Source organism: Vipera ursinii (genome assembly GCF_947247035.1).
Source record: "Vipera ursinii genome assembly, chromosome: 1".
NCBI lineage: Eukaryota > Metazoa > Chordata > Lepidosauria > Squamata > Viperidae > Vipera > Vipera ursinii.
In genome coordinates, this window is record NC_139512.1 from 225,846,001 (window position 1) to 225,871,108 (window position 25,108).

Sequence of the window (25,108 nt, forward strand, 5' to 3'; positions counted from 1 at the left end):
AAGTGGATCACTGAAGCTGTTAAGCTAGCAACATGGTTGTAAAGTGAATCTGGCTTTCTCATTGACTTTGCTTGTCAGACGGTCACAAAAGGTGATCACATGACCCCGGGATATTACAATTTTCATAAATAGATGCTAGTTGCCAAGTGTCTGAATTTTGATTACATGACTATGGGGATCCTGCAACAGTCATAAATGTGAAAAATGGTTCTAAGTCATTTTTTTCAGTGCAGCTGTAAATTAGAATGGTCACTAAATGAAAGGTTGTAAGTCAAGGACTACCTGTAATCAGAAGCACCAGAGGGCTACAAGAAGCAAAATAATTTATCTTTTCATTTGCCGTTGTAAATATCGATTAATATACCATACATTTTACTCTGGCCTAGTACACACATTGGTTGCACCCATTATTATTATTTGACTTTGAGTATCAGCCCCAGTTCATCCAACAACACTGAATTCAGCCTTCAATGTTTTTGAGATTCTTACCTGACATTTAAAATAAAAACAAATTTATTTTAAAATTGATTTAAGAGAACATGCCAAATGAAGAGATTTTTGACCATGTTGTAATAATTGCAACACTCCTAGAATACAGCTTTGGACATTTAAAAAAAAATTGAGAAAATGGAATTACAGATTCCATTGTCTCCCTCCTCCAAGTTACTTTTTTCTTTCATAGGAGCTAAAGTGGAGAAATGTCTCTGTTCTAGTTTCACTCAGACCTTTCTTTCTTTCAGTCAAGCATAATCAAACTAAATTGTCTTCCAGCTATCTAGAGGGAATGGGATTTTGAAATTGAGTTTCCAATTGCCAGGAGAGGAGCAAATGTCTGTCATTAAAAAAAGGAAAAAAAAACAGTTCTTCCAACCAAGTTAAGCCATTACATTTACGAACTATTCTTCGATGAAATCAAATCTTGGGGTGGAGGGGATAAAAATGGTAGAATTAAATGTGAGAGAGTATTTTGTGTGATTTGAAAGTATTTCCATAAACAATCCTTCTAAACCTGTTCAATCATTTCTATTTATAGGAATTTCTCTGGGCTTTCAATAAAAGAAGGTAAAAAGCTTTCTTGCTGAGCTACTTTTACATGTGGAAAATGACACAGGATCACAGCTACCTCTGAAAACTGACTCAGGAAGGGTGCTTTTAATCCCATTTTATTTATTTAATAGCACAGATTTTAAAAAAATCAGGCATAATAGTGAATTATAAAATAGCTCATCAGACACAGCTCAAGTGAAAATAGTGCAATAAAAGACAAATTTATAAATCAAAACAAATGTTTATATGCATTTATTTTAAGACTGACTCATCACCCTGTAGCTACTAGTCTTCAAATTGATATGCCATAAAAAAGGAACAAAATTACTGTATTATTCCAATCAAAAGCAGAAGTTTAAATTAACATATTAAAATCAATGGAATATAGCAGAAGCAAAATAATCATCATAATAAATACATAATGAACAGAGAGATTAAATTTAGAATTGCAACAATACTCAAGTGCTAAGAAATTAACATTGATCAAGAAAATAGAAAAGATTAGTAGACTTCCTGGAGATGTATTCACAGCTAGAGCTGGGGGCAAGTGCTGAAAGTTCACCCTCCATCACATTTCAAATTTTGAGGGCACTTGGAAAAGATCATATGATGTACTAACAATTCAGGTAGCAACATACTGGAAAAGGCATGCCTTCCAATACCTTTATCATGAAACATTAATTTTATTGATAGAACCACTTTGAAATAGACCTGGAAACAATTAGACCACTTATATATTATATATTATGAAATATTGACATAATACAGATGTACAGTAATACACAGTTCCAGTTAGTATCCTCATGAACTTTCAAGAATAGCCTCAAATGTCAAGTATAAGGGTATTACTAGGTCTAGATCTAGGATAATTAAAACTAGTAAATATAGTGTAAACAACATTTTCAGATTCATAATTGAAGACATAGTAAAGCCTTACCTTCACAACGTGGGACAGTTGAACTCCATACAACATTGCCATCTTGCAGTACACAAGTTATAGTCTCTGAGCCCTGAGTTTTCACAAAGCCATCATCACAATGAAAAGAAACTGAACTTCCTAGAAGGAATCTGTCTCCAAAGCGTCTTCCATTGATGGGGATTCCTGGATCATGGCACTCATTTTGACCAAATGCTAAATTTTACAACAAAAGACATGGACAATTCCAATTAATAGATAGATCAATATTACAATATACTATATTCATACAAGCTCATTTTATCTATCACTGGTTTATCACTGTTTTTTCATGTTTGAGATGATGATTTAACTATTTTGGTGAATTAAAATGACAATTATGTGACACTTCATACTGCCAATGATAAAATATGATATATCTGAAACAGACTGAAGAGGAAATTGATATTTACTAAAATTTGGAAAAGTAAAAAGTATTCATTGTTCTCACAATGGGAATGAATGAATGAATGAATGAATGAATGAATGAATGAATGAATGAATGAATGAATGTTCTAGCCATCTCCACCACATAAACAGTACACAATTATATATGCTTACTAGAAATAAATTCAGTGAATGCACAATTATATTTATCAGAATTATTGTCCTGCTAATTCTGTAGAGTTCTTCATTAACAACAAAAATATAGGGGAGGGAAATTATTTAAATTCTCTAAATGGAAATACAGTATTAAATTAATGCATAATTAGCAAAATAAATTCAAATGACTGGCATGATTCAGCCAGCATCAAGGAATATCAATACCTACTGACTTCATACTGTGTAAAGCATTTATATTAGGTCTCCAGAATTAAGTCTTAGAAGTGCTTCTTTTAGTTCTATGAAGCCTAGCTTATTTGGTTTGAAAAATAAAATGAGTACTTACTGGTATAAGTTATATTGAATCCCCTTCCAGTAGTTGAATGATCTGATTGAAATTCAAGGCGTACTACGTGTCCATTGCTAGCAATTTGAGAAGGCACATCATTGCCTGAAAAAGTACCAAGAGCTGGTAGGTCAGAAAGCCCATCATCTTTCACTGACAAATAATCAAACTGAGGCTCTACATCAAAGTCATTAAAAATAAGATGTATCCTGCTCCCTGGTTCTGAAATAATCAGCCATACACAATTCATGTTGTTTCCATATTCTTCGGGATAGTTCGGCGAAAGAATAATTCCTGAAGGTGTTGTGAAGTTGAAGAAACATGAGACTGCAAATGGAGAAAAAAAACAAATATGAAAAGTCTAAAGCACTCCATAGCATAATTTATTATTACATAAATGAGTCTCAGGATATATCCATCCTGTTTACAAGTCTAAGAAATAGAAGACTTGGTATCAGTTAGTCAGCAGTCAACTCTCCCACCCTATTGGGGAGATAAATGGCATATAAATTTAGTAAATAAATAAATAAGGTGAAAGTGAGACTAGACACTGAAGAGCTATCCTCCGGTTTTCAACTCCCTGGCTTTGTAACATGCTTTGAGATCAGTCCTCAAAACAAACAAACAAAAAAAAAACACTATGGCCTTTGGCCTGTATAACAGATTTGCAAATAAATCAAGCAAAATTATTAACAATTTGATTGTGGGTGAGGAAAACAATCCTTCTTACCTTGCTGGGGGACTAATATACACACTATCTACTTACAGAGAAGGTAAGAAGGTTAGGTGGCTGTGATGCATAAAAACAGTTTCTCTCTTATCGAGGGACTATTGGAGATTTGATTATGAAAAACACATTACAGTCTACTCAACTTTTATTTTATGGTCTGCATTATGTAATGTGATTTCTCAATCAATAATGTATGCAACTTCATTAAATTTAAAATAAAGGCATTATGGAATATAGTTCTCTCTCAGTAAACCTTTAGATGTCTTATAGATAAGGACAATCATTTGTGTATTAAGATTAACTTGTAGAGTATTTTTTTTAATGTAAAACAATATGACACAACTGAAATACATTCAAATATATCTACGTAATTGGATTGTGGTTTGAAATACAATACAGTGCAGGCAAGCTTTAATTACATTGCAAAAATAATTATTTTTTCTCCTCACTTACTTATAGGGCAAGTTTATTCTCACATATTTTATTTAAGAAGCTATTTTAATTAAAGCAAACTCTATTTGTAAAAGGAGAAAAGAACATGAATAGTTAAATAGTAGAGTAAATGAGTATATCCCAAAAGCCACCATTCCAGGTGAAGGGGATATTTCAAGTGTTGCTGCAAATGACTGTAAATTACAGACAGAGATCAATATAGTGATAAGAAAACAGATGAGAACTTACAAACACAACTGGGTTTATTGCCAGACCACTGATTGTTCTGCTGACATGTGATCATTCTCTCTCCCACAAGTTCAAATGCTGCCTGACATTCAAAAGTAAGAGAATCTCCATGAAGGAAACTATTCCCAGTCCTCTTCCCATAAGATGGAACTCCAGGATCACCGCAGCCACCTTTCTCTATTTCTATATAAAGGGGAAAAAATAATTGATGGAATTTAAATGACATTCTGCATGGACTTCAAAGCAATTGTTCTATCATTACTTCACTCTGACTACCTCTATGAGAAACTAAATTTCAATTATTTGCTACCAATGGAAGACTTCTTCAAAGTTAACTTTCAGTCAGATGTTCATAAAGATAGCCTTCTTTCTGGACCAAGATTACAGTGAGAAGCCCAAGACTTCAAAGGACAACATGGTTAGCTACTAAGTTATTTGAGTGTGCAATCCACTCATAAATTGTTGAACATGAATCAGCAATGTGATAGGGCTACAAAAATATATCAATTCATCTGAGCCTGCCTTAATGCAATCATATGTTTTTCAGATCATGAAAATCATCTGAGAGCCATGAACCTACTCTCTGGAACAACAGCCCACAAGAAAGACCGGGGTGTGTGTGTGGGGGGAGCGCCTGCTCTTCAAATGGTAAGTCTGTTCTCAGGTCCAGGATTAGGTGGAATTGCTTGTGGAATACCTGGCAATTTGCTTTTGGCTTGTTAAGGGGCTCTAAGTGTTCATTTTTTAAATGTATTCTTTGATGTTGAAATTGTAAGCCATCCAAAGTCTTTGGAGTCAGACAGACATGTAATCTAATAAATAAATCTGCTAATATGAAAATCCCTGTAAGGATATATTGAAAAATGCAAAATGCTTAGGATGGAAAAGAAAAATAGAGAAGGGAAAACAATTTATATTTTTCAAAGAGATGCAAGGTTATTACCCAGAATAATTAAGATTCTTTCATAAGCAGTTCTACAGGGCAGGTCAATATCAAAGAGATTTAAGCTATACAAGTAATAATATGTTTAGGACAGTGGTGGACAACCAACATGACTGGCTCAGGAATTCTGGGAGTTGAAGTCCACAAGTCATAAAGGGCCATAGTTGCCAAACCCTGCTGTAGGATGATAAGGGCATGAATTATAGTTGCCAGTCTCCCACTCAAGAATGTTGTGATTCAGGGTCAGCCTGTGGGTTCGGCAGTTGGGTCGGACGACTCAGAGGAGGAGGAGGAGGGGGGTGTTGAAGAGCTTGCTGAGAGGATTGGACAGCTTGATGAGAGCCCTCAGCCAGGCCCCTCTCATCTGGTCATGACGCAGGCCCAGCTGTGTGAGCCTGACAGCGTGGATGAAGATGACCCACAGCTGGCCCTGTTCAAGGACGCCCGACGCAGGAGGCAGTCAATCAGGAGTAAACAGAGGAAGGCAATGGGGCTCCTCAGAAGGAGGCAGAGAGAAGCCATGCCCTGAACTGTATTTAAGGGGGAATGCGTGGGAGGGCTGGTTTGCTGAAGGCAACCGCTTGAAAAGCTCCTGTTTCTTGGTTCGTGTCTTGTTCTATTTGTTTTTGTAGCAATAAATTTGGCAGGCGTAATTCCAGCCTCTTGCCTTCTTGTAAAAGGGGTTGTCCCTGCCTTTTCTGCAGGGCCGGTAGCAGGCTGATACAGAACAAAGAAAGGGCTGCAACTGGTACACCATCCAAGGTTGGCAAAGGTACCTGCTGGCCACAATTGTCAAATATAGCAATAGCTGTGATTCTATTATCACTTGGAAATTATGCTCTTGTTCCTTTGGGAAAACCGCACTCCATTCAGAGTTAAAACTAGAGCAGATACAGAACTAAATAGTTTCTGGGCAAAAAAGTAACTTTGTATTGTTAGGGTATAACTTCAGCAACTTTTATTCAGACTCCAGGCACTGGATAAAATATATGCCTAAGACAGTTTGCTGAAGTGAAAACAGGGAGACCTTGAGTTCTAGTCCTGCATGAGGCACAAAGCCAGCTGGGTGTCCTCGGGTCAACCTCTCACTCAGCCCTAGTCCATGGCAAACACAGCAAATCACTTCTGAAATCTTGCCAAAAAATAGCTGGATTTTATCCAGGCATTGTCAGGAATAAAGGCATGCCCTTCTTACAAAAGTTTAAAGTGTTATTTTTAATGATCTCCAGAATATGTCGGTTGAGAGCAAAATATTTCAGTTGATGTACTCTACTGATTAAATCATCTCTGTCATTTGACCCCTGACTAAACACTGATTTCCATTGCTACTCAACTTGGCAACTTTCAGATGTATGAAATTCAAGTCCCAGCATGCTGGCTGGGGAATTCTGGGAATTGAAGTCCACACATCTGAAAGTTGCCAAGATTTGAGAAATACTGCTGTCTTCTATTTCTCAGTGAACAATCTCACAAAGAACTCAGAAAAAAAACACCTTGGTGACATATAACTTATTAATCCAATAAATGTCATACTTAAATGGGTGAAGCTGTAACTGAGTGATATCACAAACTATTGTTCCATGGAGAATGTTTGTATAGTATAAGAAAATCTTGAACTGCAGACATAAGATACATCTCATTGCTGTACTTCATATGGATCTACACCTCAGTTCCTAAGGAAACTGAATGAGCAGAAATTGCATATGCTGATGATAACTTTATTGTCACTTTGAATGTACACCAATTGGCATACATCAAAATGAAATTTCATTGCATACAGCTCTCAAAGGGTCACCACCTCCGATATATACTCCTTGTTCGGGGCCCACTCAAATTTCACATTGTCCATTTTAGTCTCTAGTCTAGGGAGTGAACGATGGCAAACAGAACCGATGGAAATGGGGCTCCATGTGGATTAGCCCTCAAGTTAGCTTGTATTCTGACAACCTTGCCTTCTTTCCTTTTTCTGATCCTGACTCTTCCACCTTTTCCTTAAAGAGGCCTTGCTTCTTTTTGCCCCTGGAGCACGCTGCTGCCGCCACCAACTCCTCCAAAAGCCTCTCTTTCTTCCTCTGGGCCTGCCGGCAGCCTCATCCAGTTCCTTTGCTCCATAAGCTCTAGGTCCTCTCCTCCTCTGTCTCCTCTGGAAACAGCCCTGATTTGCAATACAATCCATCACTGGGCCAGCAGTCAGATCTTGCTGCTGGTAGAACAAATTCAAACAGCGCCAACGACTTTTAACGGTCTCACCAACAGTTCCAAAACAACTAGAAACTCGCCATGCCAGCAAAGATTGTCGGTCATAATGTCGTATGTTACCTTAGTTCCACCATGTTGCTCAAACACATTAAAATCTTCCTGATCATGTGGCCTATAGCCCTTACTATCCCTCCCAAAACTATTCGCTTTCAAGAGCCAATGCAGCCACAGCCATTCCAGGCGCCGCCATCTTAGAACATATATGATGTCAATTCCCCATGGCATAATTGTCATGTAGACCAGGGGTGTCAAACTGGCGCAGGCCATGCCCACCCCAGCTCTGCAAAGGGAAATATCATCACGATACATCATGATACGTCACGTGATGCGATCAAGTTTGACACCCATGATGTAGACTGATTTTATGTTACATCTATATCTCCCATATATGTACTATTATACGTCATTAATGATTCAGTGATATTTTTTCAGTGAAGCCTGGCATTAGCCCAACTTTAAGAAAGGAGCAAGTGCTAACTAGGAGAGTGTGAAGCACCTGGATAACATTTTTTCCATATTAAGGTATATAACTAATTTAATTTTCCTTTATGCAGAGTTTTATTATCACTCGGAGCTTCAAGGGGCAGTTCCATTAGCTTTTTTTCCCTTGGGTTTTGCAGCTGCTGAAATATCTTCTGTTCTTTCAATGACTGTCTGAAGTGCAAAAAGAAAAAAGAAAAAAGAAAAAGAGAGAGGATTTGGGCTATTTGATCTGTGTCAGGAAACAGTGTGCAAAATAGCGCAACTACAAAGGAGTGCTTTGCACAGGTACGTAATGAGAAGACTTCTTCTGTATATGGACTGTTCCTCTTGGTTTGGAATACCAGAAAACATTTTTTTTTCTGAAAAATTCACCCAAAAAATAAAATTGAAATTCAGGGTAATTATCTCTGCTTATTACAAATCTGGACAAAATGAGCTTCTTAATGGCATACATTTTCATGGATTAGACCCCATCTCATCAAGCATGTTATTTTCAGTAAATTTGTTTACGTACATGAGAGAAAGAGTAAAAGATGGAGCTAAATGAGTGTGAAATACTAAAAGTACTATGTCTAACAATGAAATGAGAAATAAGAATGTTGATAAAAAATACAGTGCTAACTCAAAACAGAAATAATTGGTGATATTTTAACATTACTAAATAAATTAACACCTGAAGTATATAACAGGAAACTAATCAGATCTAATTTGTAACTGCTGAGTAGTAATGCTTTGAAATTACATGACTGAGAATTGTAAATTTCCACTGGCAATATTATTTGGCAAGTATAATCTGGCAATATTTCTTCTTCAAAGAATGGCAAACCAACAAAAATATCTGCTGAAAACCAACAGAAAGCATTTCTTGACAATTCCAATGTTATTAGAATTAAAATATCCATATTATCTTTTTTTTTGCAAATTGAAAAATATTAGAATATATTTTTAGCCAAGCAGAAAGTTACCATTTCCTTTTTTTTAAAAAAAGATTTTATTAGTTCTTTTTCCTTACATACATATAATAATAATAATAAGTTGGAAGGGACCTTGGAGGTCATCTAGTCCAACCCCCTGCTCAGGCAGGAAACCCTATACCATTTCAGGAAAATGGCTGTCCAGTCTCTTCTTAAAAACTTCCAGTGTTGGAGCATTCACCACTTCTGGAGGAAGGTTGTTCCACTGGTTAATAAACATATGTTAGTTTTTCAACCTGCATGCAGTCTGGGTTCAAAAGCGCTAATATATAGCCAAGTCCTAATCTTTGGTTCTTTCTTCTAGCTATTTGTAGAATGACTCCCAGGTTTGGTAGTATTCTGTTTCTTCTTTGTCTTTCAATCTCATAGTTAAGGAAAGTTACCATTTCCATTTAATTCCACAGCCATTTACTCTCCCTTACTTCTAAAGATTCATTTAGCATCATTTTTCAGACTTAATTTTTAATTTGTCCACATTATTTATAAAGTGTTCAAAAGAGTTGATATTAAAAGTTTGATTTTTCAGCAATCTAAGAACTCTAATAGACTTTTAAGAGCACTTCTCATTGTGTCAATTACCATGAAGATGTTAATCAGTCATAAAGAATTAACATGAATGCATCTGGGGTAATTTTTTTTTGTTTTACTATATAATATTAAAGAAAATGGGTGATTACTTCAAATATCTGATAGTATTTTGACACTCATTCAGATTGCCAATCCTATTCCAAATTGGGAAAACATTTGTCAAGGCAGAGAAAATTGTTGCTAAAATATCTGCCTTAAAGTAGCTTTTCTTATTCTTCACATACTGGTGTGTGAAGAGGGAAAGTAATACACATAAAAATCATTTGCCTTGAAAGAACTTCTTAAAACATGTACGTGTTTCTCTAATTTGCCACTAATATAATAATAACACAAAAAAGTATCTTCATCTGCCCATGATAAGGCTTATAACACATCACATCACAGCTTCCTATATTTCAATATTTACTCACATAGCAAAATTATGTTGTATCTTTCATTCTGATATATCAGTGTTTGGTAATCTGTCTGGAAATTCTAAAAAGTTGCAGCCCCAAAGTATCTGGAGAATGCCAGGATAGAGATATCAAATTATAAATTCCCCAATATGTTTTCTCACATTCACATGAAACATTTAGTACACTAGATGACATGATCTCCTTCATCACTTTCCATCAAAGCCGATTCTAATTTCACAAACATCCTGTTTATGGCTGTCCTAGGATTTGTACATTTTTCCTACATCATGAACTCCAAGTTCAAAAAATGATTAGGGTGTTTTAAAGAAACAGTCTTCTTTAAATACAGCATTATTGTTTGATGATAAACTTAATATGAATCTTATATTTGCCATTTTTTTGGAATACTGTTTATGTAGCGAGAGTGTATATTTTCTGTACATTAATAAACAATATAGTTCTATATTTCCAATATAGAACTAAACCAAAACAAAACAGTGTATAGAATCTTTCTTCCTTCCAATGCAAGGCACTGACTATAATAAAAATATATTAAAATCCCTTCCTTCCTTCCTCCTTCCTTCCTTCTTACTTTCCATATATCCCTTCTTTGCCTGCATACAGACTTTTTGCTATTTCTAGAAGAGGTCCAGTTAGAAAAAAAGAACTGCAGAATACACAAAAGATTGCATATGCTACTCTTCTAACTTGATTTCACTACAAATGGCAATATTCTTATATAAAATAGAGCATGATAAGTATATTCTGTATATTTCCCCCATTCATTTTAGTAAAACTGTTTCAGCCACTTATCCATCAAAGTTTGTTTTTTTTCATGCCAATGGGACTTTGAGATGCCACAGCCTCAGGACTGATCCTGCTGAAGAATTGATCTGCACCTCATCAGTGATGGCACTGAATGAGTGGTAATTACAGCCACTCCTTGAAGTTCCAGCCATTGCACCATCCCCATGGTCACTTGATTATAGATTTAGGTTTTTAGTAACCAGCTTGCACTTATTTATTTATTATTTAATTTAATTTGTATACCGCCCTTCTCCCGAAGGACTCAGGGCGGTGAACAGGGCAATAAATACCAAAATACAAAAACACAAAAATTAAAAACAAATTGAACCATAGTGCCCAAATACAATAAATAAATTACTTAAAAACAATAATTAAAACCCAAACCCATCAGACCAGGCCAGCTTGTTCAAACAAATAGGTTTTTAGATCACGTCAGAAGGAGCAAAGATCGGGAGCCATCCGGAGCTCAACCAGTAAATGGTTCCAAAGGTCAGGCGAACCCACAGAGAACGCCCTCCCCCTGGGGGCCACCAGTCGGCATTCTCTGACCGGCGGCACCCTGAGGAGGCCCTCTCTGTGGGAGTGCACTGGGCGGAGGGAAGTTGATGCCAGCCGCAGGTGCTCCCTAAGGTTGCATGGTTGGAACACTCTGCTGTCAGATGGTCATTATTTGCAACCTTCCCTGCTGGTTTCTCACAAGCAAAATCAATGGGGAAGCCAGAAGGAAAAGTTGCAAGTCATTCTGGTAAGTCCCCCACAACCTCCCTTCACTCAGACCCTGCTTCCCACAGCTTTTAGCTCAGGCATAGCCTATGCAAGGCCTTCCAGGGTTTCCCCCACCCCCACCCCACTCCCACCCTCTGAATAATCCCCCCCATGGCACCCCCATGCTCCTTACCTGGAACTCTGACTGCTTTCTGGTTAACAACCTGAATGTCTTGGGTTTATAATGAGATGGCATTGCACTTTATGACCACATTATTTAGCAATGGCAATCTCAGTCTCAATTGCTATAACAAGAAACCTACCTGTACCACGCTTCTTTTTGCCAACAGACTTTTTTAATCAGGGCAAGCACAGATGGGAGCCTAACCTATTTTAACAAGAAACAAGTAACTATTCAAAATTGCCTTAAATTGACCTTCAATAATTATGTTAGCATTTCACATCTGCCTTTGATTTTCATAGGAAAAGCAAAGTTACTGACATGTGCAGAGCTGGAAAATTAAAAGTGCTATCATCAGTCATTCATCTAGGTTAGTCAATTTATTCAGTGTTGGTCTCACTAACTAATCAATACTAGTCAAAACCGGCTAGTAAAAATAGCATGATTTGGAAATGAAAATTGAAGAGACAAAAAAATGGGAATATAGTATAAAGAAAATCATTGCTTATTTGAAGTGTGATATTTGATTTTTTTTACAATTAGAAACTAGCTGTCATGCTTCAAAAAGCTTCCAAGATGAAGAGTATCTTTCTTTTGTATTTTGTACCTTTTTTAAAGGAAAAAAAAATACATTTTCCTCACACTGTTAGAGAAAGAAATTTATTTAGAGTAGCTTGGAAGCTGATCTCTTCTATTCTTTATTTTCTCTGAGATATCTCTTGACTAAACTGCCGTTGGGTCAGTTTTTCTAACTCTGGAAAATAAGTTAAAAAAATAGAAGGAAATTGCATTTTTGATATTTATTTGCAAATTTAATGAAATAAGTCTAGCATTTCTGTGAGATCTATTACATCGAGTAACAGAATACTGTAATGTGGCAATCAGATTCACTGAGACAGATACCTGTAGATCCAACCTTGAGAAATGTGGAAATCAAAATAAACCTGGAGTTTAAATTAAATTCACCCACCTGATAGACCCAGATTGCTTAGATCATCTTATACATTATGTATCAATTAGATTATTATAATGGCACAGACAAAAATGCCGTTTTGTCTGATATTTTGATGGAATATATTGACCTTACTTTAAAAAAAATGTACTAGAGAAAAAAGGGAATTAAAAAAATGACCACTCCCAAGAATTGAATTAGAAATAACTTTTAATACATATTTTTCTAGTACTGCCCAATCACAAGTACACCAGAATTTTAGGTATCTGAAATGCTTTTTATAAAGCTGCATTACTTCCAATCAAAAATAAACCAAAAAAATAAAACCATTTCCTCCTGTATTAAATTAATACGGAAGGTTTTCTTCTACAAACGACTTGTATTTCAATTAGAAAAAAAGACAGCCATGGATATCAAGGAGCACTGTGCAAGTATGGGATGAAGGTGTTGCTAAAAAAAAATAGGGCTGGGGAATTCTGGGAATTGAAGTCTACAAATTTTAAAGTTGCCAAGTTTGAAGATCCCTGCTAAAAAAATGGCAGATAGCATTCTAGTATGTCAGCCCTTGTATTTGGTTTTCTCTCCAACATAAAGAAGGAAGCCCATCCCAGAAGCCATTTCCCAAAAATCTGGGAACACTTAAGCCCATAACTGAAGTCCTAATCAGTGAGAAAAATGCAATAACAGATCTGAATGACTGCCATTGCTCTCTTGGCAAATTCTAGTGAGATAAATGTGTCCTAAGAACAGCAATCATGTTTGATATGCAAAGAGAGAAAGAGAACATGAGGAATGCTGTTTCAGCTTTAATTACCCTTGTGCCTTTTATATCTCATGAAAGGGAATGATGAATCTGTCAAAAACAGTAGAACTTCCCCTGAAATTAATAAATAAACAATGCCTTCCCTTAGAGTTTAGAAGCATGTAATACTTTAAAATTAAAAAAAAATGAATACAGAAAAATGGTTTAAAAACAACCCTAACTGTTAACCGAAAACTAAATTTCATTTTTAATGTGTGGCATTTTGCCCACAGTAAAAAAAAAAAATTGACAATAAAGGGTATCTATCTAAAACATGAAAGTATTAGAAGCCCAGTAACTGAAAGTCAATCTACAGAGGCATCTTAGCAGATTACAACCCTTAAGTTATAAAGTGGGATAAAAAAATGTTTGTTTAAAATACTCTTTCTTTTTTCTTTTCCTTTTGAAAATCCACAATAGCAAAGACAAAATGCACCTTGGTGCAAGTGTAAACAACTGAAACTCAGCCGAAGGGAAAATTCTTGCGAAAAGAATGGGGAAAGGTTTTGTACACAAGCCGAATAAAAGAAAATAATAGAACACATTTAGGTGTACACTGAAATTGTAACTGAGTTTTATCAGAGACCCAGAATATTTACACTTCATTAATCTTGGAAAAGGTGTGCTTGTCCGTCTTCCTAAAGACAGTCTGGCTCCTGGGAAGACTTAAAAACAGCTCAAACAAATCCATTTCTGGCTGTTTAGTGCTAGGGGCCAGTCTGAGGAGTGAGACTGAATTGGAAGAACAGAGCTTAAAGGCTTCTGACCTTGCAACTCAAGAGCTGGAGAACTCTCTACAGATGAAGTCCTGAAAGAGCAGAACTTATTGGAAAATAACCCTGCTCTGTTCTGGAGTAGCCAGGTAATCTCTTACTGGATACTGAAGCAGCAGTCTGAGTCAGCTGAAGGAGAAACTTACTGGAACAGATCCTCTACAGTGGAAGACTGACAGAGTAGAACAAAACCTTTTAATGGGAGTCCCCAAAATAAAGAAAGACAGTTATGTGATTGTGTGTGCTTCTGTTTCTCTGAGATCCTTGGATTGCTACAAGACCACTTCCAATTTTGTTCCAATATCTTGGATTCGGCTTTGTGAGAAGGAAAGAACTCTTACCAACCTTGCTATCCACACCACTCACCAATGCTGGCTGCCAGGCCTAATGTACTGGTGAACCTTAAACAATAAAACCAGGGCTTTTTTTCTCATAGAACGCTCAGAACAGAGTTCCAGCACCTTTTTTTTATGGATTTTTTCAACTTTTGCACAAGCTGTGCTACTCCCTCTATTGGTTTTCGAAAGCCAATAGGAATTGCTGCTGAGTGCGCCAAAAGACCCGGCCGGCAAACATTGCACATGTAAGTTGTCTGCAGCGAAGGTGAGTTGGCAGGAACTTTGCACCTCTCCCTGCTGCCCAACTACACCATCTCCTAGTTGTAAGTAAGAGAGGACCAGGAGTGGGAGGTGGGGAGCAGCAATTAATTCTGCCCTGCTGAAAAAGCGGAGTCCATGTGCACTCCTGCCTCATGCTCACCTGTGTCAGCCAGGCTATGGAGAGCCTGGCACTGAAGCATGGAAAACATGTGTGTGCCTGCCTCATGCTCACCTCGTGTCAGCCAGGCTGACCACAAGTCAGAAGAAGAAAATGCAGTGGCAAAGAAACCCCCTCCTCAAATAACTTGCATTTGTCAAGTCCACCCTGCCCTCTGCAAGACCCTTGGCCCAATGGGGAGGCAAGGCCTGGCAGACACAATTTCCCTCTCCACCTCTTTTTAATGGTAGTACTGAAGATACCTGGAGGAGACTGAAGCAGCAATGCCACAATGCTATGGGAGCCATGGGGCGCCTGGTCTGCAACGCCTGCTGCTGCCTCTGCCTGCCCACCACCTGTGCTCTCCCGCCACCCTTCACAGGCATCTGGCTCAGTGACTGCAAGCTCTGTGCCATTGGTGTGCATTGCGGTTGGTGCTGTGGGAGCCGTGGGGCCCACTCTACATGGCAGGGCTGCATGGGGCAGGAGGAGGCAGTCCTGGCAGGGTGGCTACAGGCACTGGGCATAGAGGTGGCGCGGGTAGGGTGCGGCAGGCGGCTGACCTTCCACGGGCCAGAACAGCTGGTTGCCTACCTGGTGCTGGACCTGCGCCTCCGCCTCCTCGCCCTGCGCACCTACATAGCTACCCTAGAGTGTCTGGCCCCCGATGCCTCCCACCGCCTCGGCCTGCCCACTGCCTGCACCCTCCTGCTGCCCCGCACTGGCATCTGGCTCGGCAGCTGCAATCTCTGTGCCATCAGTGTGCATTGCGAGAGACACATCACCTCACACAGATTGGCCCTGAACTGCTGCACTGACTTAACCTGGTTTGACCACATCATCCCGTCTGGCCTGGAGGGTCACCTCCCTTAGCCAGGAACTGTGTCTCATGGCTACTATTTTAGTGGTTATCTGGATTCCTGCAGATTTTGTACATCTATCTGAAATGGTAATCTTAAGCACTTTTTTCATAAATTACTTAAGGATATGCAACTATATTTTCTTATATTTATCTAATGTTACTTTTGCATCTACTTTTTTCAATCCATTTTCTTTCTGTCATTAATTCCCCAAGAATAAGAAATGTAAATGTAAATTGTAAGCTCCTCATAGCACAGTTCTATATCATTGTTAAAATACACTGGGCAATTATGGACATATTCATTCATATTCATAAATAGATTGAATTGTAACACTTTCCCCCTCACCTATGCCTGTTCTCTTGTGTGTATAATTTGAACATAGCCAGGCCTATTTAATCAGCAATTGTAAAGAAATAGAAACAAAATGTTAACTTATGTATTAATAACAATTTCTTTGCAATTCATTATCTTGTCAGTAACATTATCCATCAGTTAAATAATAATAATAATAATAATAATAATAATAATAATAATAATAATAATAATAATAATAATAATAATAATAATAATAATAATAATAATAATAATAATAATAATAATTTAATTTTTATACCGCCCTTCTCCTGAAGGACTCAGGGCGGTGTACAGGGCAATACAATAAAATACAATATATAAAAATTAAAATAAATATTAAATACAATAGCCCAATTCAATATGTTGAAGGCAGCATATGCACTTGTAATAGACATCTATTATCTCCCACTGTTAGTCCTTCCAAAAGGAACTCAATATACGTCATACTATATATGCAAAATTTGTCTCCTCTATTAAAGTGCAACACATCATTTTCCAAGTAGACAAACAAAATAATATTCCATCTTTACTATACCCACCTGCAGTATATAAACATGGGGGAGCTATCCCACAATTTTTCACCCCTATGGCAGCCTAGTACGCTGTCTTCATGATTAACTTGATAAAACAGAACTTAGTGTTCTAAGTTCATCATGAACTAAGTCTGATGAAAATAACTATTTTGGCAGGGATGAATTAATAGCATGCATTTTGGGTTATAGGAGCATCTCATTCACTTGAACCAATGTGATCATATCTTTAAAATGGTATGTACAAGCCATCAATAATGTGGTTGCTAATATAGGTAGGTCCGGCTTATGAGCTGTTTGTATTTAAGGAGATGCTCACAACAAATTCTAGTTTATTTGGTGAATGCCTGAAAGATGCATTACTTCATCTAAGCCAAAAACAGATGAAAAAACTAAAAGCAATTATGATTTAAACTTGGTTCAAATCTCAAAGACGAGATTTGGACAAAACTTTGGAATTTACTATGAACATTTGCCTTAAATACAATAAATTAAATTTATCTTAAAATTGAATATATAATTTTTAATTATATAAATAAATATATAAATAAAACTATATAAATAAAAGATTAACAAGATGAGAGTTCTGGCACCTTTTTTTTTAGAAAAAAAGCACTGAATAATAAAAAAAAGATTGCTTAAGGCTTTCTGCCTGTTTATGGTGAAACTGACTAAGCACATGCCCCACTAGGAAACTGACAAATACAGACATCCCCTTGAGATATAAAAATCCTTTATCCACACAGTGAGATTCTCCCAATGCTAGACCCATCACCCAAAGGCCAAACCTGGACACGCTTATTTTACCCTGCAGAAAATACTATTCTCAATCCAGCTCAATCCCCCAAGGCAAATACTGTACATTGGCAAATATCTTCACGTGCTTCCTAAACAAAGACTAGACTTTCCTATCAATATGACTGATCCTGTCTTTTTAAAACTCATGGCCATCGTAGATTGCTAAGCTGTTGGTTTCACTGTTAAATAAACTCTACTTTTGCCTCAAGCAATTGTCCTGTGTTGTTTGAACCTGGCTTGGGAAGAAGTAAAATTTTCTCCTAATACCTTTTCAACTATTGAAAAAAGCCTTCCCTGAACTCTTGCATTCCTGCATTGTGGACAAATTTATAGCTGCCATGTATCTCTTGTATCTAACCTCCCCATTTATAATTTCTGGCACAGGCCCTTAACTTCAAAATTTGGGGAGTTACATTTGTTTAGTAATTTAGTCATCCTTCCTTTGAAGTGAAACAAAATAAAACAGAGTTGCAAGGGACCTTGGAGGCCTTCTAGTCCAACCCTCTGCTCAGGTAGTAAACCCTAAAACCATGATGGTGCGGTGGTTAGAATGTGGTATTGCAGGCTAATTCTGCCGACTGCCAGCAGATCAATTCTCACCAGCTCAAGTTGACTCAGCCTTCCATCCTTCTGAGGTCAATGAGGACCCAGATTGTTGGGGGCAATAGGCTGAATCTGTAAACTGCTTAGAGAGGGCTGTAAAGCACTATGAAGTGGTATATGTGTAAGTGTTATTGCTATTGCTATACCATTTCAGACAAATGGTTGTCCAACCTCTTCTGAAAAAACCTCCAGTGTTGGAGCACCCATAACTTCTGGAGGCAAGTTGTTCCACTGATTAATTATTCTCACTGTTAGAAGATTTCTCATTAGTTCTAGGTTGCTTCTCTCCTTGATTAGTTTCCATCCATTGCTTCTTGTCCTGCCTTCAGGTGCTTTGAAGAACAGGGTGACCCCCTCTTTTTTGTGGCAACCCCTTAGATCAGGCATGTCAAACCTGTGATGTCATGTGACATCATGTGACATATTGGGACTTTTTCCCCATTGCCGGCAATAGGGTGGGCATGGTTTCAGAGTGATGCATCCGGCCCGAAGGCTGGCAGTTTGACATGCCTGCCTTAGATATTGGAACACGTATATTAGATTATGGCACTTGTAAGTTACTTACAGAAAGTTACCTGGCAGAGGTGCCCTTTATAGGTTAATTTTACTGTAACTATCATCATCTGTATTCCTAATACTAATATAATATATCAAATGTTCCTTTGTGCTTAAAGTGTATAGTAACCAGTCATACGTTTTTCTGATCCTTTGAAAAAAATATATATGTTAGGATAAGAAGCTGATTTGTAACAATTTATTCCCTCCTTTCTTGTGAACTGTTGAACTGGCAACCTATTTATATCATCTTACAGAAATAGACACACTTTTAATTAAATTTTAATTAGCAGTAGACCTCATGTCCAATGGACTAAAATTAAATTACCTTGATGTCAAGCAATTAACCTGGTTGAAGTGATGGGTAAAACAGATTTTTTTTTAGACTGTAACAAAAAAGAAACTGTAAAAACTGACAACTAAAATCAAGCATAAATGAAATATCAGTGATCAAATCTATATGAAGTCTCTCAAAATCTGTTATGAAATGAAACGGCAATGTGGATAATGCAATTCATATTTTTAACTATTAATTTTAAGTATTTGATCTTATCACACTGTTTGCTATGGTTTTGTCATTTTCAAGAAAGTTTAAGCTAATTGTCTGAAAGGCTTACACTAGTAGTCATTCTTCATCTCACAGTTAGCCAGATGTTTAGACTGGATCTGGCATTTTTATCCACCTATCAAGTTCTTCTCAAGGAGCTGGGATAGGTAGAGGTTATTTGATGGGGTTGCAGGATTTAAGCTGTTTCAAGTAAAGCTGCCTTTTGCAATTGACTTTTGGGGATTTTGTCAATGTTGAGTGTGTTATTTAGCAACCACATAGATAAAACTTCTCCAGGATTATCTAATCACAATCTGGCACTTTGGGTCTTTCAACAGTACACCCCTCACCAATGGAAGTAAGTCCTTCTGCCCTGGTACTAGTTATATTCTTCTTATCTTTTCTTCTATTTTATTTAATTTAATAATTTAATTTAATAATTTAATTTAATAATTTATTTAGAAAATGTATTTGCTTCCCATCTCATATCCATCATGTTAAACTTCTCAAGACTTTGCATTAGCTTAAAAATGAGAAGGGTCATTTATTTCAAGTGAGAACTCTACATTGATTTGTTCTATGAGCCATTTGTTGATTTTATTGTTCATTCATGGAATTCTCAAGAATCTTCTTTAATAGCAAAGTTCAAAAGCTTCAATATACTTCCTAAACTATTTTTAATGTCCATGTTTTCCACAGAGTTTACATAGAGCATCATAGGGAAAATCAGTGTCTGCATAATTCTGATCTTTTTAGGCATAGATAGGTCATGGTGTTTAAATATCATTCCAAGACCTTTATTGGTATCTGTACAAATCTGTCATATATTTCTTGATTGCTTCTTCCTTTACTGTTCAACAATTATCACCACTTCAAAATTTCCATTGTTATTTCTACAGCTGGTTGCTATACTTGTTATTAGCTTTGAGTTTTGCATATGGAAATCTTAGGCCCATTTTTTTTCACTGTGCTCCTTGGCTTTCATTATTAGAATTGTAAATTGTTTGCCTTTTCAGCTATCAAAGTATAATTATCAACATAATGCAGGTTGTGAATATTTTTTTCTTCCAACTTTAAACCACACTCAGCTTTTTCCAGTCCAGCTTCTCAGTATATATTTAGCATGTAGTAGACTGAATGAATAGGGAGTCTCACTACTTTGCTGACTGGGAGCCAGTCTTTTCTTGACCTGGGTATATTTTTTGCATGAAAACAATGTGATGTTCTGGGATTCAAATTTTTCTAAGGACATTTTATGCTTGACATGATTGATATTACTAAAGGTCTGTGTCTAATTAATAGCACACATATTAACTTCTCTTTGGCATTTTTTGACTTCCTCAATTATCCTGTGTGCATCAGCAATATTACTTGTGCCATGGACCTTTCTAAAATCAGCTCAAACACCTGGTATCTTTTTCCTGAAAACAGGGATTTAATCTATACTGTATGGTCCTAAGCTTTATTTTATTAGTGTGATAAATTTAGGATATTTCATGATAATCTACACATTGTGTTAAGTCTCTTTTCTTTGGAGACTTCTTTGGACCTTTCTGATCTGTGTTGTTTTCCACATCTGATGATATGTTTTGCTTAGGACCTTTTTTATTACTACTTCTTTTGCTTGCTTTATTTCTACTAATTCCATCAATTCCTGCAATTTTCTGACTTGATAATGCCTGGAAAGCTAATTTTACTTCATCTTCTAGTACACTGAGTTTTAAAATATTTGATACAATTAACCCTTTTTCGTGATCTTGAATAATGTTATTACACCCTCTTCTACCAAAACATCCCAGACTTTGCTGTTTTATACAAAGTCTTGACAGCAATAGTCCCAAATTGGATTCCCAATTCATAAAGCAGGCTGTTAAGAGAATAGACTCCAATGAGTAATGTATGTCAGCTGCACATCTCAAGTGATACCTCAGCCTGGTTTATTTATTGGCCTCCTCCTCTCAGAGGCAACACTGAGAATGATTTTGCAAGCTTCAGCTTTGTTGTTCTTAACCTTGTAATACTGGGCTTTGAACTCTGGACTGTACCTCACTGTGTCTCTTATGTTTTCCCTTTAATTTGTTATTTGTTAATTGGCTACGTGTTCTCATCATGCCAAACCTTGACTATGGTGCAGTTGCCGTCTTTAGCTATAGGTAAAAAAGGGCACAGCTTCTGAAAGTTCTGCCTGAATTTATTAATCTGTGGATTGGCTGGCATCCAGCAGTGCCAGCCCAAAAAAGGTGGAGGGATTCAATAAAAGTGGGATGGATATACTATTGGAAGACATGAAGGATCAGGTGGAGGACAGTTTGTCCTGGAGGGAGGAAAAAAAATACCCTATGTGTTTGCTAAGCGATTATGACATATAACCAGTCAATCAGAAGTGATTTTCAATTCTTCAACTTATATTTTTTTTTATTATTTTTATTTTTATTTTAATTCCATTTATATCCCGCCTTTCTCCGAAGACTCAGGGCAGCTTACAAGCTTAGCAGTAGCCTTCATTCTATGTATATGCCTGCTTATTAGGGCTTTCACACACACCCCAAGCGGCATTATTACAAAGTCAGCTTAATTGCCCCCAACAATCTGGGTCCTCATTTTACCTACCTCGGAAGGATGGAAGGCTGAGTCAACCTTGAGCCTGGTGGGACTCGAACCTGCACTAATTGCAGGCAGCTGGTGTTATTTAAGGAGGCATTAGCCCACTGCTCCACCAAGGCTTTTAAGGGGAAGACACTTCATCATGGTTAAAAACATGGCTACGCTGGGAGTGAATTTATATGCTTCCAACTCTTATTAGTGAAGGTGTGTTTGTGTGCACACATGATATGCAATACCCATTTTCCTCATTTTGGACATTCAGACATTTAGTGTTCTACCCTGCTTAGTTGTTTAAATGTGGCTTTCAGCACATTGCACAAATGTTTATATTGCTCTTGATCCAAAAGATTATTCATTCTTCTTTGAATTATGCTATTCTCTGCTAAAAAAGAAAGGGAAGCTAAAATGTTGTATATGTGACTTTTTCCATGTAACTGATTTATACCATGTATTCATACAAAATTATAGTTGAATAACAGCAACATAAAAAATAAATTTTGATTCCAGCATATTTCAAATATCATAAAAGTGAGAAGTATTATGTTGAGGTATTTCTTCTATTACTATTTTTTCTCTTAATTTTAGCAAGACTATGTTGAATCTACTTTGCTATTACATTATTATGCTTCACAAAGATTTGCTGGACAAGGCTAGACATAACCATAGTACAATAAAAAAAATTCTTAGGATCGGGCATTGATCATTAAAACATTTTTTTATTTATCCCAGCAATTCATTAATATATGAACTATTCTCATTAGTTCATATTTCAGATCAGTATTATTTAAAAATGAATACTTCTTGGTTATAATAGCTTGTAATAGGCAAAAAAAATCTTTCTTTTAATTAGCAAATACATGTTCACATCAGTTTTCTAACTTTTTCTTCATTGTATAATTTAGCAGGACACCATCTATCATATATTATTGTTCTGAATTTTTTTAGACCTTCTAGAAATAGAGCTCAAAATCTTAACAAATTTTTTCTAGATAAGAGGTTATTCTTATTATTCTTATTATAATCTGTGAAATTGATAGTGCTAAATATAATAAAACTCATTCTAGTGTTGAAGATGAATTTGTGTGCAAATGTTGCAAACTTGAGCCATCTTACACAAAGCGTGTGTTCAATGTGCCTCTAAAAATAGCCTCATTTTTTACGATCCAGCAGCACAGCATGAAGGAAATCTACTTTAATTTACTCCCTGCTGCTACTTAAATAGCTATGGCAAATTATACAAAATATGATTTAGAGAAATACATTCTATCATCAGGTGCCATAGAATTAGAATTTGACAGTTCAAAAAGACTTCTGTGGACAAAAGAGCCCGAAATTCTATCGCATAATATATTTTTGCTTCTTCTTAGATGCAAATATTACATTACAGTTTACGGAAAACTTATTTGTGCATACTGTGAAAAAAAACAAAAAACTTTTGTCTGGGACTATGAAGCTATATTAACATTTCATAAATTATTAGAGGGAGAAAAAAAGCTTTTTTCCCCTTCCTCTGATAATTTATGAAATGTTAATATAGCGTATGGCTTCATAGTCCCGGGCTTCATATAACTATGTCTACTATACTACTTTATCTTTTACATCAGAAACAAGATAAAGGATGTATAGCAGACATCTCTCTCTCTCTCTCCCTCCCTCCATCCCTCCCTCCCTCCCTCTCTCTCTCTCTCTCTCTTTCTCTCTCTCTCTCTCTCTCTCACACACACACACACACACACAAAGAGAGAGAGAGAGAGAGAGAGCAAGCAGGTTCCCATCTATTACCAAGGCCAATATTGATTAAAAATACTTATTAAAAAACAAATATGTAAATTAATATACATCAACTACTGAATTCAGCTTTAAACCTGATGTCTCAAATAAAAAAAACAAGCCAATATAAGGCTTACATGCTTAAAAATATTTTGTTTGTCAAGTGATTCCATATACAGAAAAGGATAATCCAAATAATATAATTAATTGAGCAGATATTATTAATAGCCCACAAAAATGACTATACTCTGAAGCATTGGAGTCTCTCTTCATGAAGAGTTTCTGTATGATTGCCGAATGTATTTAGTGATATAATTCACTTTCAAAAGATGGAAACAAAGTATTTCATACTTTCTAAGTTTACCTTTTCAGTAAAATCATTTAATAACCTTGACTCAAACAATCATATTTCCTGGTTTAGAATTCTGTGCTGTTTTGAACAGGAAACATACCTTGATAAACAGCTTTGAATCCTAGTGAGCCAATGCTGTCATCTGACTGTAAATGGAGCCACATCTGGTTGCTCATGCTTACAATAAGATCAGGAACGCTGGAGCCTGTCAGGCTGCAGAAAAACAATAGAACTGAACCATACACAGTTTCACTTATTTATTTATGTAAAGAAATTATATGCCCCTCATAAAAATCCATAACATGTAGTTAAAAACACAGGCACCCTTCCTCCCTGGTGACCCAACACCCTTACAGCTCAACCCCCATCTTCATAACCCTCTGGAAGGCTGGAAGGGTAGAGATTCCTATGCTCCCAGAAGGTAGGCTAGGGATGGCTAGGGATAGGGTGGCCACTGAGAAGGTGAACCTCCAATGTCCCATCAGAGAGCAGTATTTAAGGGAGGAGACCTATAATGCACCCTGCCCCCCTATCTAATCTATTAGGATGGGCAAATACTCTCAGAGAGTGGCAGTCCTACAAGTAACTTGGTCATGTGCCACCTGGGACTTCGAAGGTAATAACCATCATTGAATTGTACCAAGAAGGCAACTGGAAGCCAGCAGAGCAGTGGGGTACTCAGATGAACCATGGAGCACCCAAAATTGCACATGCCATTGCATTCTGAATCAGCTGCACCTTCCAGATGGCATTCCCTTGTAGAGTGCATTGCAGTAATCCAGACAGGATATGTGAGCCGCCCTGAGTCCTTAGGGAGAAGGGCGGCATATAAATTCAATAAATCTAATCTAATCTAATCTAATTTTACCATGTTGTATATGTACAACAGTCTTTAACTTTTAACCTTGAATTTCAAATCTATTCTGGAATTACAACTATCAATTAATTTTAGAACTGTAAATCAGAAACTAGTTATATGTGAAAAGAGTCAACTTATCTTAGAAATCTGTGAATTTGTCAATACTTGTATAGGTGGACAAAGCAGTCACACTGTTGTTGTTTTTTCCCTTCTAGAACAGGGGTGTCAAACTCGTGATGTCACGTGACATGAATGGACATAACCTCCATTCACTTTTAGATTGTTATAAAGATAGAAAAGTATTGAGAGTACTTGTAATTTTGCAAAGCTTCTATTGAATCTACAGAAATGTT

The 25,108-nt window shown here is 36.7% G+C and overlaps 1 protein-coding gene across 1 annotated transcript in view; it reads right to left on the reverse strand.

The window, feature by feature from the left end:
• CSMD1 (CUB and Sushi multiple domains 1) overlaps nt 1-25,108 on the reverse strand; it is a gene marked incomplete at its 5' end in the record, with an annotated part of 1,146,395 nt that overhangs the window by 246,379 nt on the left and 874,908 nt on the right. The window contains 4 exons of the mRNA XM_083350006.1: nt 1,985-2,179; nt 2,892-3,218; nt 4,303-4,485; nt 23,997-24,109. Of these exons, the coding sequence (XP_083206132.1) occupies nt 1,985-2,179; nt 2,892-3,218; nt 4,303-4,485; nt 23,997-24,109 (818 nt within the window). The remainder of the gene's footprint in view (nt 1-1,984; nt 2,180-2,891; nt 3,219-4,302; nt 4,486-23,996; nt 24,110-25,108) is intronic.